Source organism: Stegodyphus dumicola, chromosome X2 (genome assembly GCF_044657685.1).
Source record: "Stegodyphus dumicola isolate Sdum_Otavi_A_Nest chromosome X2, ASM4465768v1".
In the NCBI taxonomy this organism is placed as follows: domain Eukaryota; kingdom Metazoa; phylum Arthropoda; class Arachnida; order Araneae; family Eresidae; genus Stegodyphus; species Stegodyphus dumicola.
The window spans coordinates 45179395-45194735 of record NC_140781.1 but is presented as its reverse complement, the minus strand read 5'-3'; the positions used below and the strand labels follow the sequence as shown (position 1 = coordinate 45194735).

At 33.5% G+C, this 15341-nt stretch overlaps 1 protein-coding gene across 4 annotated transcripts in view; it reads left to right on the top strand.

Annotated features, from left to right (window-relative positions):
* The window catches only part of Naglu (N-acetyl-alpha-glucosaminidase), a 181289-nt gene that overhangs the window by 105915 nt on the left and 60033 nt on the right, over positions 1-15341 (top strand). For all 4 annotated transcript variants that reach the window (XM_035365645.2, XM_085809538.1, XM_085809537.1 and 1 more), the window contains 2 exons: positions 1910-1984; positions 9218-9302. In XM_035365645.2, coding sequence (XP_035221536.2) covers positions 1910-1984; positions 9218-9302 — 160 coding nt within the window. The remainder of the gene's footprint in view (positions 1-1909; positions 1985-9217; positions 9303-15341) is intronic.

Here is a 15341-nt window from a genome sequence, read left to right as displayed (position 1 = left end):
GGTATAACTTTAACGGAGTGAAAATTTCACCAGATTTCTAATTAAATTAAAACTTTATTACCACCTTGGGTTCTGTAAATAGAAATAAAGGTTTAAGATGGCTTACCTACTGCAGGTGAGATAAAAATATGACCAGACCATATTCTACCATATTCACTACCAGGAAAGTTAACTAACTTAACTGCCATATTTCGTTAACAATCACTAACTACCATATTTACTAACAGAAAAGTTCAGTACTAAAATTTTATCACAAAAGTTTCGCTGAGTAGATAATCCTTGTTTCTAATTGCTACATCTTTCTCTATACTGACTTCCACTGCTTTGTTTTATTATTTTTTCTTATTATTCACTAAATATACAGACATTTTGCACAGATTTGGGTTGAAAAGGAGAAGTTATTTGTAGCAAAACTTAAACTAATGATTTAAATCAAAATCTTACAATGTAAATTTAAGTTTATAGTTTTTCATTTAATGTGTCATAAGGGTATTTATATGGTACAGAAATTATAAAATATGATTACAATTTAGAATAGAGAACTATAAATTAGCAAAGAAAATGTAAAATTGGAATTTTTTAATGTTAAATTATTTAAGAAATGATCGCTCAGTTGATAGTAAATTAATGTTTATAAGCACCTAAACCAGGGATTTCCAACCCTTTCCTTACATCGCATTTAAAAGAATGGTTTTCTTCATCGATCTCTTTGCATTTTTTTCTGTATATAATATACAGCGTGAAACATAATTATAATACAAATAACTGCATATAACTTAAAGATAACAATTAAACTAAGAATACGAACAAAACATTAAAAAATGGTTTATTAGATTTATGTTTCATTATTTTAAATTTTTATAAATATAAACAAGTTTTCAAAAACAAAATCACACATTCTCATTGATGAAATGCTCCCATTTTAATGAATCTGATGACTGAGCTTTATGTATTGATGCAATTTTTTTTAATATTTCACATAAAATTGCTTAAATTAATTCTTAAAACGTTTCTTTCAAAAATATTCAACCTGTTTCTTGTTTTCCGCAGTAAATTATTCACTTGACTAAAGCCAGAACACTATGTAAGAAGAGGAAAATGTCAATATTGTTGTTCGGTAACAACTTTTATTTTTGTGTATTTATCTGGGTTGAATTTATTTTCCAAAACTTAATGTTGCCATGTGTTTTGAACAGGACTTGAGTTTGTGTGATATAGCTTTATATCAATAAACAATTAATTATCAATTTTATTAATAATTTTTTGGTATTCCGTGGATTTTGATTATGCCTATCAGTTTCCAGTCAACGAGTCGATAGCCAGTATATTTGCCTATCGACCCGTTGATCATCCTTAACCTAAATTAATATCCCTAACCTCCTTTAAAATTTCCTCAACCCCCAGGGGGTCAATCCAGACCCGTTGGAAACTGAGCTAAATTATGCTTGCTACAAGCTTACCATATTAAGCATAGTTCTTACTCCTATAAGACTTTAGACATTTCGAGCTGTTTGGATTAAATATAATGAACTAAATTCCCGAATACTTACTTGTATTCAAAAATTAATTCAAAGTAGTGAATAAAATTGTTTTCAAAAATCTGTTGAGTGGCACATGCATTTAAAAATTCCTTAGTTCGTTAGTACTGACGGTGCAGTGTGAAAAATACTCATTTATTTCCCTTGATAGTTCCGTGACCAACTTTTATCAATTTTGTGAGCCTACAAGACTACTGTTATTTATCAGCAAGAATTTAAATATTCTGCTTTCAGGTTCTTAGTCAATATGTTTACATTCTGAATAATTTGTAAAAGCTTATCATCTTAAATGTTGCAATGATAATATTATTTTTATTTATTATTTTATCTTTGAAAGCATTGATTTAATCATCTATACCTTTTTCTTAAAGCGATGCAGTTTATTTACGGTCATGTGCTGAATCAGTGTTCAAAACTCTTGTAGCGGCCGATCCTAAAGCCATTTGGTAAGTGTTTATATCATGTTGTTTATTTTTCTGTAGTAAGTAAACGCTTAATTGCGATTTCTCATTGGGATAGTAGGAGTTTTGATGTATATGCCCAGTTAAGTGTAAATATTATTTAGTAATATAGTGCAGATATACATGGACCGAGCAAGGCATTTAGGTATTGCTAATAATCATAAATATTGTCCAGTACTTCTACAAGTATTTATTTCGTCAACTTGCATTTCAACTGGTTTCAGATTTGTTCCTATTGTTAATTTAAAACAAGTCCTGCTTACTCCCATGCAGCAGTCCTAATTTTATGTATTGCATCATCTCGTCTTTATCATTTATCTATATAATAATATATTTTATTGATTTTCTTGAAACTGTTAATGTATATGCTGTATCAGTTAGCTTTTTCCATTCATCTGCATAATAAAAAGTACTGTTTATTTTCTTGTACATTGTACTGTTTATTTTCTTGTACATTTGCATGTGCAAGAATAGTATTAATCCTGCTCTATATTTTTTTTCTTTTCAGTCTTTCTTGTTTTGTTATGTTTTCTCCATATTCTTATTTTTATTTCTTTATTATTATTTTATTATTCAATATTTTTAATTTATTATCTTGCCACATTTTTTAATTTTTTAATTTTTTTATTTATTAATTATTTATTATTCCCCCCTCTACCAAATGCTAAGGGCACAGAGCAATGTACAAATCACTGTGAATAATGTCAGAGACTAACGAAGCACGAACTTGTGCACCATGTAAAGCTTATGTAACATAACTGTGTAATCCGCAATGCTTGAAGTTACATGGCTGCGAATAATGTAAGGGCCTAATAAAGCACGAACTTGCGCACCATGTCATATTTTATGTAACATAACAGTGCGTAACCTGTGATGCTTGAAGCTACTTCAGTAAATGCGTGTCTGCTGATCGGATATGACTTTAATCTGTTAGGCACCCCAACCTTAGGTCGGATGTCATGTCGACGATGAGAAGTAGTGACAAGTGTCACTTACCAGTGCATCAGTCGTTAATGCTCAGAACAGACTGGAGGATCTTACATTTAACCTTCTGAAAAGTACAGAATATGCATGCATTCTTTGTTCATTCAAGTCCCCAGCATAAATCGAACTCCTAATTACCTCCTAACAGTTATGTGTTCTTCATGTTCAAACTGAAATATTGTTTATTACATTTGGCAAAGGACAACTCAGTGAACTTGATACAATACCAAGTAATGAAGATGAATCCAATGGCGGACCTAAACAGCTGACGACATGTTAAAACAGTTGGCCAACTGCGCCGTCGTCTGTGAAAAATCTTTGCTGCTTACTGTCCTGTTGGCCTGGTAGTAGGGAAGACGGCTGCCTTAGCCTTGGACCCGGGGGCTGATCCTGGAGGAGGTGGGGATGTTTGTAAGTGTTTGCAGCATAGAGAAACCTAAAATACTGCTGAGCCGAAAATCCTCTTGAGAGGTTGATAGTAAAGGAAGAGGAATAGGAGATCGTCGGATCCGCCTCCTGGGAATTCTCCACCGAACGAAGGTAAAATACTCAACAAGCGATATGCTTACCCCCAGTTGACTGGCCGCCCCCTCATCAGTGCAAAAGTGTCAACTATTATAAAACGCCTCTATAACATTTACATTATAGAATTTTGGAAGCAGCTACAACGCTTTAGTAGAAGTTAAGTAACTGCAGCTGATAAATAAACCATCACGTAACTGAGGATTATTGTCCCCTTACTTCGCATTTACAGATATCTGGATAAAAATGGTGGAAGCAAAAAGAATGGATTTTCGATAACATTTCTGTTGATGAATGACTAGCTAAATTGGCCCATAAGTTCTTGCTGTTGACAGAGCTTCTGAATTTATGTCGCCCACCAGCGACCGAGCGGTAAAGTCGCTGAACACTGGTAGTTCGGTCCGAGGTTCGAATCCCCCGAACGGGCTGGCTGCATGGGCGTTTTCGTGGTTTTCCTCATGTGTAACGTGTATACGAGCCAGTTTCCCTTAGAAAGTCCTCCACGAAAGGCATCCCTCCCCTTAGGCAGATAGCCCTCGTGTGCTTTGCCATAATTAAATACACCAACACCAACTGAATTTATGTCAGTTATTATCAGTTTTATAAAACTTTAAAGGTAAATTTATTTACATCGATGTTTACTTTGTTCTAAAAATCTATCAAAATTATTGCTGTAAGGATCTATTCGGAAGAACTATAAATTTTGAAAATTCGTGTATTTTTCTATTATTTCTTTTAACAAATCTGTCATAATAGTATTAATACCTATCTTTTCATCATGTCAATTAAATAACAAATATTATATGTTGAAAAGTTTTTTTTTACTTGTAATGAACTTTTATAAGCCTTTCTTGCCGGCGGGGTTTGACACATATGAGCCAAACTAAAATAGTTAAAATTTTCCTGCAACGGTAATCATAGTTGAGCACTAAATCACAGTTTAGACTTTGTGAAAATTACGTACAATATTTCTTCATTTGATGATAGATAGATTTCTTTAATCTTTTAATATTTTCTCATTTGATGATAGATAGATTTCTTTAATTTCTTCAATATACAGCTCGTGTATTAATCTTTTTGGGTTACAAATATTTACCTTCTTTAATCAGTGACATTAATTCCAATCCAGTTTTTTTCCCAACGTTTCAAAGTTTAATTTTTTAACTTTATCAAGTTTCATCAATATTTTCCTTGGCAGATGGTACTACGCTCCTCTTCGCTTTGTTCCGGTCATTGATTTCCGTATAAAATGCTTTTCGCCTTTCCTACATCTTGAAATCATTTTTTTCCTCCTTCTAAAAAAAGACCTATCTATATCTGATCACGCTCTAGAGTTTTATTTAAAATGCACACCATCTAAGGTTGCTTTTTTGTCTAGTTTCAAATAGTTTTACTATTTAATTCTTCTAAGAACAAAATTTAATTTTGGAAATCTTCTTTATTCTTTATTTATTTAAAAAATCTTTATTTTTAGATATTCTCTTTCAGAATTTAGTTTTTTATGTCATGAAAATCTCAATACTTTCTTTAAAACAGATTTCAAACTCAGATCAAGTTGATTGTATGAAACTTTATGATCTTGTTTCTTACTTATATCTTTGAAATTTCTCATCTTAGTCTTTTTGCAGCTGTATTTCAATGGCCCACCAGCGGCCGAGCGTTAAAATCGCTGAACACTGGTAGTTCGGTCCGAGGTTCGAATCCCGCGAACGGGCTGATTGCATGGGCGTTTTCGTGGTTTTCCCCATGTGTAACGTGTATACGAGCCAGTTTCCCTTAGAAAGTCCTCCACGAAAGGCATCCCTCCCCTTAGGCAGATAGCCCTAGTGTGCTTTGCCATAATTGAAGACACTTCCTATTGTACATAAAATTTCAAAATTATATCCTGTTTCGTTTAAAAAGTAATATTGGCAATTTGTAAGGGTCTCCAGAATCAAATTTAAAAGAACACTGAAATCATTATAATTGCATTTTAGGCCGAAATTGTATTAAAGGAAATGTATGTTGAGTTTTGATACTATTTCGCAATATTTTTGTTAAACGGTATTTTTTGTTAAAGGCTTCTCATGAATTTAAAGACGCAAGAAAATAATGAATATTAATGCAATTTAGTATCACTGAAAAATAAATGTAATTCAGAGGGATTTATAAACAGTTAAAGCGTTAATGATTACTATAGCTTTAAAACGAAACAAACCTGGCATTTTTTTTAGTTTTTCAACTGTAGAACAAGATGACCTGAGGATTAATGATTTCGATGGTTTTTAAGACGCACGAAACATTGATGACGCCGGTTAAGCTTTAATGGGGCAAAGGGCCACTTAAAGACTATACAGATTACGCCATTCATTAATGTGTTATCATTCTAATAAACAATGATAAACATTGTAACGTCTGTTTGTTCTGTCATGGGTCATCTAAGATAGTGGTGAAACTTGTCCTTTGTACTATAACTTCCAAAGTTAAGAACGTAGTTAACTAAAAGTATTTTTTGTAGCTGGAGTGTTGCAAAGAGATAATCATATCTGTCCCACCACAATAATATCCGCACACTTACGAAAGTAGTAAAAGTGTACGGCACTTTTAAATTCAAGCATGTAATGCTACTTTGACGTACACTATATTCAGAATATAGTGCATGTTAAGGCTGCACTACATTTATGAATTTAATGTTCCCCGTGGCGAGAAAAGGTTACAATATTAAGTTAAAGTGCTCTTTCATTGGTAACAATAATGTGTGCATCTATAAATAACCGTTCTTTCTTTTAAGATGAATATAACAAAAGTTATTTCTTTAAAATAGTTGTCCTCAAAAGTTAGTAAATTAAAAATTAAATAGTTATGTAAATTAAAAAATTAAATTATTACTTAATCTGAAATAAAAAGGAACAGCTTTTAATGTTTTAAGACAAAGAATCAAATTCACAAGTATTCAGAAAAGAGATCTTTATTAACCTCACAGTAAATTTTTAAAGAAAAATTGCTGAAACATTTCTATGGGAAAATTAGTTAAATATATGCTTTTAGATAATATACAATTTTAACGTAATTATATAGAATTTAATGTAAAGAAATGTTATTTTCTTAGAAGTTTGTTTTTATGTAATTAAAAAAGGGTGAATTTAATACTATAATTGATTCATTTCCAAACTTTTAATTTACAGATTTCAAAGGATAACTTATACTTTCAATTAACTTCATCTCTAAAAAATCACTTTATAAGGAATCATTGCATTCCGTGCACTCGTGGCCTAGGTGGAAGCCCGTCCATCTAACAACTGAAAGATCCGTGGTTTGAATTCCCTGGAGGGCAAAGCTTATTTTTCATGTGACCTGCTTCTAAAATATCTTAAATGTCTTTCTATCTTTGCACGGAATCAGTTACTTCAAAACTAAACTCTGGCTCCGTACAGAAAGACAAGCGACTTATCGTCCCATCCTAAATTTCTTGTAAAAATAATACCTATGAACTCAGAAAAAGGTTTAAAATAAAACTTTTATTAGAACTTCAAACTCATGCCTACAATACACAGCTCATTCAATATACAGCTCGTGTATTATAACATAGTCACCGCTGCTTGCGAGACTTAACGTAAAACTTAAGTGATTAAAGTATGAAGCTCACAAAGGAGAGCATTGCAAGCCCTCTAATCATGCTAGCAAACACGGTTAACAAAAGCAGGTAATCTAAGAGCTGGGCATAGATAGTACGGAGGAAGATGTAGAGGTCGCTTCAGAACGTTCTCATTAACTTGAAGGAGATCTGTTCTTCTTTCCTTTATTTCTTTTGCATTATGGCGAAAGTAGATGTGACGGTAAAGATAAAAATATAGTAGTGCTTCAGTATACGCCCGCTTTGAAATACGTCCAACTTCGTATACGTTCTGTCTGGACTCGAAAACATTTGTTTGGTGTACGATATTGGTTTCGAATACTACAATTCGAGTTTAATGAAACACGACTGCGCGCACTACACTTTTTTATCTCTTTCAAGACAATGCTCGACTGCCTGTGAGAGTCAGTGCTCCTGTTACTACAATTCAGTAAATAGACCGGACTATAACTCTGAATTTTTAAGTGGTGTTGTATTTTTTGAATGAATTTTTTGTACATTCATTAACAATGAGTTTTACGAAAGATAGGAAGAAGATCCAGGCAACGAAGAGGAATGTTAGGATCCTCATGGAGGGGGAAAAAAGAGATTGCTGAAAAGTATAAAGATGGCATGCGTATTCGAGACTTGTATGCTATTCGACTGGCATGCGTATTCGAGCTATTGCATACCGTATGCCGAGTTCAATGCTGTCTACGATTCTGAAAATAAAAGACCCTATTAAATAAGCCAACGTTACGAAGGGGGAGGGGGAAATCGATTACCAAACAAAAATCAGAGACGTTAGAATATGTTGAAAAATTGCTTTTCGATCTGAATAGCAGAAAAACATTTATGTACAGTATTATGCGCAGTGTTTCATTTACTTGCAATATATATTTCTCCCACTGCAATTTAGTATTGAACTGTTGTGTTATAACGACAATGATAGGTTTTTTTGTAAGAAAAGATTAATTATTTTCTATATTTCTTATTTCTTATTGGAAAAATTCATTTGGTATGACGTATACTGAACTACCACTGTGACAGGATAACGGATTAATAAATCCTTGCATTTTTACTTGTGCCTTTCACTGAGTGTTTGCTCCAAACCAAAATAACTGCAATACAACTTGAAAATTAAGAAACATTGATTTATTAACCAACTCTTGCGTCTGCAGCTTTAAAAGAGCGGGGGAAATAATATTTTGTTCGCTCAGGAAACTTAAGCCTTACAAATCAACATAAAATGGGTTAAATACATTACTACAGTAACATTAACCGAGAAGAAGAATAAGATAAGTAATTTAAACAAGCTTTTTATTTTTCAAAAAATTTAATAAATTAAACTTTTATGAAGCAGAATTGAACCCAGAACTAATCGAACTTACATTTCGTAATACATTTCGTACGGTTCGATTGTATACATTTCGTAATACAATCGAACTTACATTTCGTACAGGAGTTATTTATAATTATCAAGTTACAACAAAGTAATTCGTAGTTTAATTTCTTCTTTACTATAGTCTATTACTTTAAAATAGGTACTTCGAGGCAGGTGCCAGCCCCTCCCTGCAATCGTAATCCCTGCCGTCTTCGCTAAAAAGCGCTAATTTTCTCCTTCTAGTTTGAGATTATAGTTCGCCAAACTTTATTAGCATTTTCATGAAGCGAAACAAGCTAAACTGAAATAAAGTGGTTACTGAACTGAAATGAAATGCAGTGCTTTTCTTCTAAAGCACGAAGTTTATTGCTTTTTCGTGTAATTTTTACATACTTCTTATGAAGGAAAGAGGATAATCAATTACTTAGCTGCAACTGGCGACATTTATATTGTGATTTTAAGAAACAAGCTCGGCATTAATCACACTGTAGAGTCATTAGGTTATCTTGAAGGAAGAGACGTGAAAAATGTGCAGTGCCCTCGCAAGGACTCGAACCTTGGACCCCTCGAATTCGCGTCGAGTATGCTTCCAATTACGCCACGAAGGCATGCGGAAAGGAGGCAGAAAATACCTTTTTCTGTTTATTATAACACTTCTTGGTAATTTCTCTCTATAAAAGACATTTTTATCATATAAATATTTTTTTACCCATAAGACATTTTCATACTTTTGCAGGATGATTCAAGGATGGATGTTTTACTCAGATCCACAAATTTGGAAACCCCCTCAAGCAAAGGCTTTCCTTCAAGCCGTTCCTCTGGCAAGTATAAAATTTTATCCGTTACAGCTACTTCTTCCTATTTAAAATTAAGTTTAAATAGGAAACAAACAATTACTTAGCACAGCGTAATATATTTGCCTATTTAATTTCGACTTTTACTATTTAACCATTAGCAAATTAGAAAACAAGAATTCCTGTTTAAAATTCTACACGATAACTAAACAAAAGTTTAGAATATTTTAATTAGAGAACCGTCAGACTCATAGCTTTAAAATTATTTTCATAAATTCACCAACCTTGTTTGAGGAGACATCCTAAATGGAAGTACATAAATTTAGAGTCATCATTTAGTATATTTAAGAAAGTAAAGCCCTATATTCGTATTTTCCCCCACCTTTCACACACACACACATGCGTATCTTCATATTAATGCCGTTAGAACCAGAGATTTTAATACTTTTTGACTGGAGGCGGTAAAAATGTGCTTTCTGACTTCAAATGAAGAGGTTCAGGTAGTGCGTTACGTTACCTATTTTCAATTAATGTTTTCACATATTAGCTGTTAATTAAATAAAGCACTCTGTATAATACTAGATAACTGTTTATGTGAGTTGTTTTCTTATTTCTATTTCATTTTTACTTTCGTACGGCGTTTAGGAAATATTCATAAATAAATTAACATCTCAATTAAAGCTATTCTTTTTAACGCTGAGATTCTTCTTCAACTAAACTCTAATAAAGTCTAGGTTTGAGCAATTTCTTCGCTACAGGAATCAAAATCGAGCTTTCAGCAGACAGCCCTCGAAATGTTTTCCCTTCATTGATTAACCTTATACTTGAGCCCGATTAAGACACTAATTTTACTGTGATTAATTTATGTCTGCACTGTAGAACGATTTTAACTATCGATGTAAATATACTGGTGAGAAAAGTGAAACGATAACTTGGGAAGTTGTATTAAACAAAAACTTTTTAATTAAACATTTTATTAAAGTAATAATGTTTGCTGATTTGAAGTTACTGATGTTGTATGCAACATACTGATGTTGTATGCAACATACTGATGTTGTATGCAACATACTGATGTTGTATGATGTTGTATACAACGAGTACAGCCTTCTCAATTAAAGAGTTTCTGGTACACGCAAACACATAGGTTTTTTGAATGAAGAAACTTTCTTTAAATATCCGAGCTTGGCCCCTCTGATGGATGGAAATACTTGAACATGATGATTGTTGGGTTATATTCTCCAGCTCATATTATGAAACTCAGTCCTACTAAAGATTTTTGTAAAGGTCTTAGGACGACGACTTGGAGCACGCTAGCCAATTCTCCAAAGCCTCTCGGATCTAAAGTTAGCTCTTCTGGAGGAAGCGACTGTTACTCCTATAATCTAATTCGCTCCATAAAAATACTCTGCATTTTCTTGCGCGAACATTTGTGCTGGTTATTTTCTACTCAGAATAAGTTAAATGCCATTACTCCTTTTTGGAATAATATGTATATTTCGCATACAAATATGTAGTATGCAATTCTGACGAATGTAAATTACCTTTAGCATTACGCAAGTAATGTTAAATTTTCTTTTTTCTCCTCTTAAATTTTGCATATTAGTGTAGCAACTGAAAGTTTCCAACCATCAGAAGATGTTTTTGCCCCCGAACTATTTGCAAACAACGTTGTACAACAGGATATACCACGAAATCACAAAAAAACAAAGAAGCTAGTTCATTTGTCAGAAATGAGTTCTGGATGAACTACCAATATTCAGCCGTGTTGTCCATTCAGCCACGGATGGCTGTATATTATTTTCGAAGCAAATGAAACCCTAATAAACTGAGAAATGTACAAGTGGTATACATTGTGCCACAAAATAAATTAGAAAACCCATATATATGGCAATCTCAATCAATCGAATTTTAATTCAACTTTTGAATTAGAGTTTTAGATCTACTGTTTTAATATTCTTGCAACATTTTTAATATTATTAAACTCTTTTAATATTATTTTCCATACGAAATATTTGAATATTTTTCTTCTATGATTAACAGAGAAAATTTATCATATTCTAATATCCAAATTTATTATCTTATTACATACCACATTTAAAAATATATAATTTAATTAGAGACGGGACGAATCCAAAATTCGCACTAACAAATTAAACGCAATGTCGTGAAAATGTTTTGAGGTGTCTTGAGAAAAAAATGTCTCCCTCAGTGTCCTGAAGTTGGCCTTTTATGTCAACAGAAAATGGAGGAGGAAAATTCTTTGTCTAGCAAACTTTAAAAACTTCTAGAAAATGAATCAAATAAATTTCGTTGTTAGTTGAGAAGCCAAAGTTTGTAACGCATAAGAATTTTAAGCAACGATTATTCTGCTCGAAAGTAATTATCTGCCAATCCCTTTGGACACTAAATGTGTTACACATGTCAAATCTGTCAGCTATTTTTAAACCATCTCTTACTAAACCACATAGAATACTCGCATAAAATTATCCTGTTATCCTATGAATTAGGCAAAATTGGGATTAATTAGGTAATGTTGTTGTGGTAAATTTTATTTAGCGAGGAGAAGTTTAAATTAGAAGTTCTAAAGTTTCTAGCACGGTAACATGGTAATGAGGACATAACAAAAGATGAAATCAAAATGTCATTTTGGTGGAGATTCAGTGGTGACTGGACTGGCTCGAATCTATACCTTGGCAGTCTCGGCACCGGGAGATAAAAACACGAGCCTTGCGTTTCCCAAGGACCTGTGGAGGAAGGACACTATCCCAACTTTTCACAAGTCTAGTAGCTTTAAGTCTCCAAACTTGAATATGAGTAGCGGAATAGCGTCCAGTCCTAGTGGCTGGTACCGTTGTCCTCTGTATTCTGCGTAAAGCATGGAAGCCGGGCCATCCGCGTTTTGCTAGGCAGCATTTTTAACTATCAGTCAGATCTTCGTACAAAAATCTTCACCCAGCTGTGGTCTCTGGTCGATGGAATGGTGACTCCGATTGACCAATTCAGCGATGGATTTAGGAGGATTTTTATGAAGTCCGTTGATCCTGGGAGTGTGTGACATTGGACCTCTGCAAATGCGTTCATTCTGTCACCATGGTGGCGTTTGACAGGCTTGCCCACCCCGTTCCTGATATCGGGGCTGTTCAGTTGAGACCCCGCGTCGTAGCTTTCATTAGCCGGGAACAAGTACTTAATTTACTTATTTATTCACATTTTTCTTATGTGCCATTTCTAAAGATAATCTTGGAAAATTAACAACCGCATTATTGCTTTGGTTTATTTTAATTACGGCAAAGCCCTCGAAGGCATATCTGCCTAAGGGGAGGGATACCTTCGTGGAGAAATTTGTAAGGGAAACTGACTCGTATACACGTAACACATGGAGGATAATCAGCCCTAAAACAGCGATTTCTGGTAAACTCCAAATAAAACACTGAAAATATAAAGACATCAATCATAAAAAAACAGGTACGGGAAGAGGGCAAAATAAATAAAATTAACATAAAATAAAAGAACTAATAGTAGGAAACCCAAGATGAAAATCTTAAAATTATATTCTAGAAAAAGCGATTACAAAATTTACAAAGGAAATATTATATTGAACTGTAGTAAATTTAAAAACAAGGGAGGGAATCCAAGGCATTTTTGCCTAACTTTGACTGTACTACCATCTCGAAAATAAACCTATTTGAAAAACAGAATAATTTGTGCGTACATCAGCACGTTGCATACATAAGAGATACAACTAGAAAAAAGCTTATCGCACGAAAATGCATGTGCTTATTATTAATCACACTTTAAATAACAGAGCATTTAAAAGCAATAAGATCTTTTACCGTAAAATTAAACAATGCGCCTCTCTAAGCGAAGCAAATTCATTAAATGAAAGCAAACAAAATAAAATAAGAAAATAAACTTAACAAAATAAAATATGAAGTTCTTATTTTTAAGGGTGCACTCTTGAGACATTTGTTATTGTAAAATAAACCTTTTATTATTTTTTTTTAAAGTATTTAAAGCATTTTTTCTGTGTTTTTGCCAGTTTGCTTTTTATTTTATTTGAATCTTACAGAAGGGCGCAGAAATATTATATTTTTTCATTTTTTTACGTTAAGCTCTATGTTTAAAGAGTCCTTAATGATCAGAATTTATTTACTTGCTTTGAATATTTATGAAGTTTTTTGCTTTGAAAAGGCATTTAAAATTGCTCAACACTTTTTTTTTTCTAACTGCTTTGGTATGACAGCAAGAGAATTTTAGCGGCACAGAGAAATTTAATTTCTTTGCTAGAAGATCAAGGAGTCTCGGAGGGGAAAAGTATTTAAAAATCAATTGGTAGGAAAAAAGTATCTTCTGTTAAAGAAGTTCTGAAATGAAATATATGTGTGATATATTTACGCGTGTCACACTGAATAGCAGCCGAGTTACATTTACCTGTGTGTGTGATTATGGCAAAGCCTCGAGGGCTATCTGCCTAAGAGGAGGGATGCCTTCGTGGAGGACTTTCTAAGGGAAACTGGCTCGTATACACGTTACGCATCGGGAAAACCACGAAAACGCCCATGCAGCCAGCCCGTTCGCGGGATTCGAACCTCGGACCGAACTACCAGTGTTCAGCGATTTTACCGCTCGGCCGCTGGTGGGCCCAGCCGAGTTACAAAAATGACCATATGTTCACAAGGAATCAATCATTTCGTTACATCTATTATTAACTTCAATAACCCATTTCCGTACAAATTAGTCATCGAAATATGTTGACATAATTTACAAAGACAAGTTATACTGCATTATGTAGTTTGGTAATTCATTGCTTGTACTGATATAAAGTCCGTGTGTCCATAGGTATCAATGAACACCAATAACAAATGCATACCGATATGAATAATGATTCCCATAATTAAGATAAAATAACACGCCGAACAAGTATTAAATTTACTAATTAATTAATTATTTAATTAATACTTATCTAATTACTATATCTTATCTCGTTCATTCTAGTTGCCGTATTTCAATGAAACTTGGTATATACGTTATATAGTTCATGTGAAAGAGAAACTTGCAAGAAAATTTAATAGTTCAAATTTCAACAACTAGATGACGTTATTTGAGCAGTGTGGAAAGGATGTTATGTAAATCAGGAACGCTTTAAAATGCCTGCTGCCAATGCCGTAAAATCGCTCCTCACCATATCTTTAGAGAAGAAATATCGAGCTTTACTCTTCAAGTTGTTTTATCAAAATTGCTATCCTACTTTAGCTGCATTGGAGAATATCGCTGCCTGAAAGACTTGAGAAAAGAGCCTGTATCGAAAAATGGTTTAAAAATGATGATTACTAAAATTTGAAAAGACTGAGCAATTAGTTGTGCTATTAGAAAAACGAACGGTAACATATCTCAAACGAAACTGTGGAAAAGAGCTGTTGCTGAGCCTGACAAACCATCCTTTTTACCAATATATTTCGACAAGTGCTCAAACAGCATGACATGATTTTCCGATCTTTCGGTCTACGGTACGAAAGGTTCTGTAATTTTTAGAGTGGTGTCCATACTAGCTCCACATGCTGTAAAAGCTGCACTCTCAAACCCTCATCAAAGCAATAATTTTGCTTATCGGTTTTTGGGAAGTATGGCCGTTGACGGTATATGGTTTTTGAACATTTTGTAATTGTGACAATAAGCAATTTGACCTAGACTGAGCAGTTAGTACTAAAAACTTCCGCATTTGGACTGCATGAACCCAGAACTCAGAATACTCAGAACTTCTGCATGTGCATGAACAGTTTAATCATTCCTTTTTCTTTGGAAAGCACTCATGGAGACTTTAAAAATCCCATCACAAGTACCCGTTGCAGCAGGAAGGCAGTACTACCTTACAGACGAGAATATTTAGAACATATATTTAGAAGACAACAGTTTCCATAAAAGTTGGTGCAACACCTTTATATTTTTCGATAAGTCAAGGGAGACTGCTGACTGCTTTGTTCTCGCTTTGGAGGTGACTGGGAAATTTTGAGAAGTCTTCCGAATGCTTGGCCTCCTTATTCTTCGGACATCAATCTTTGTGACTTC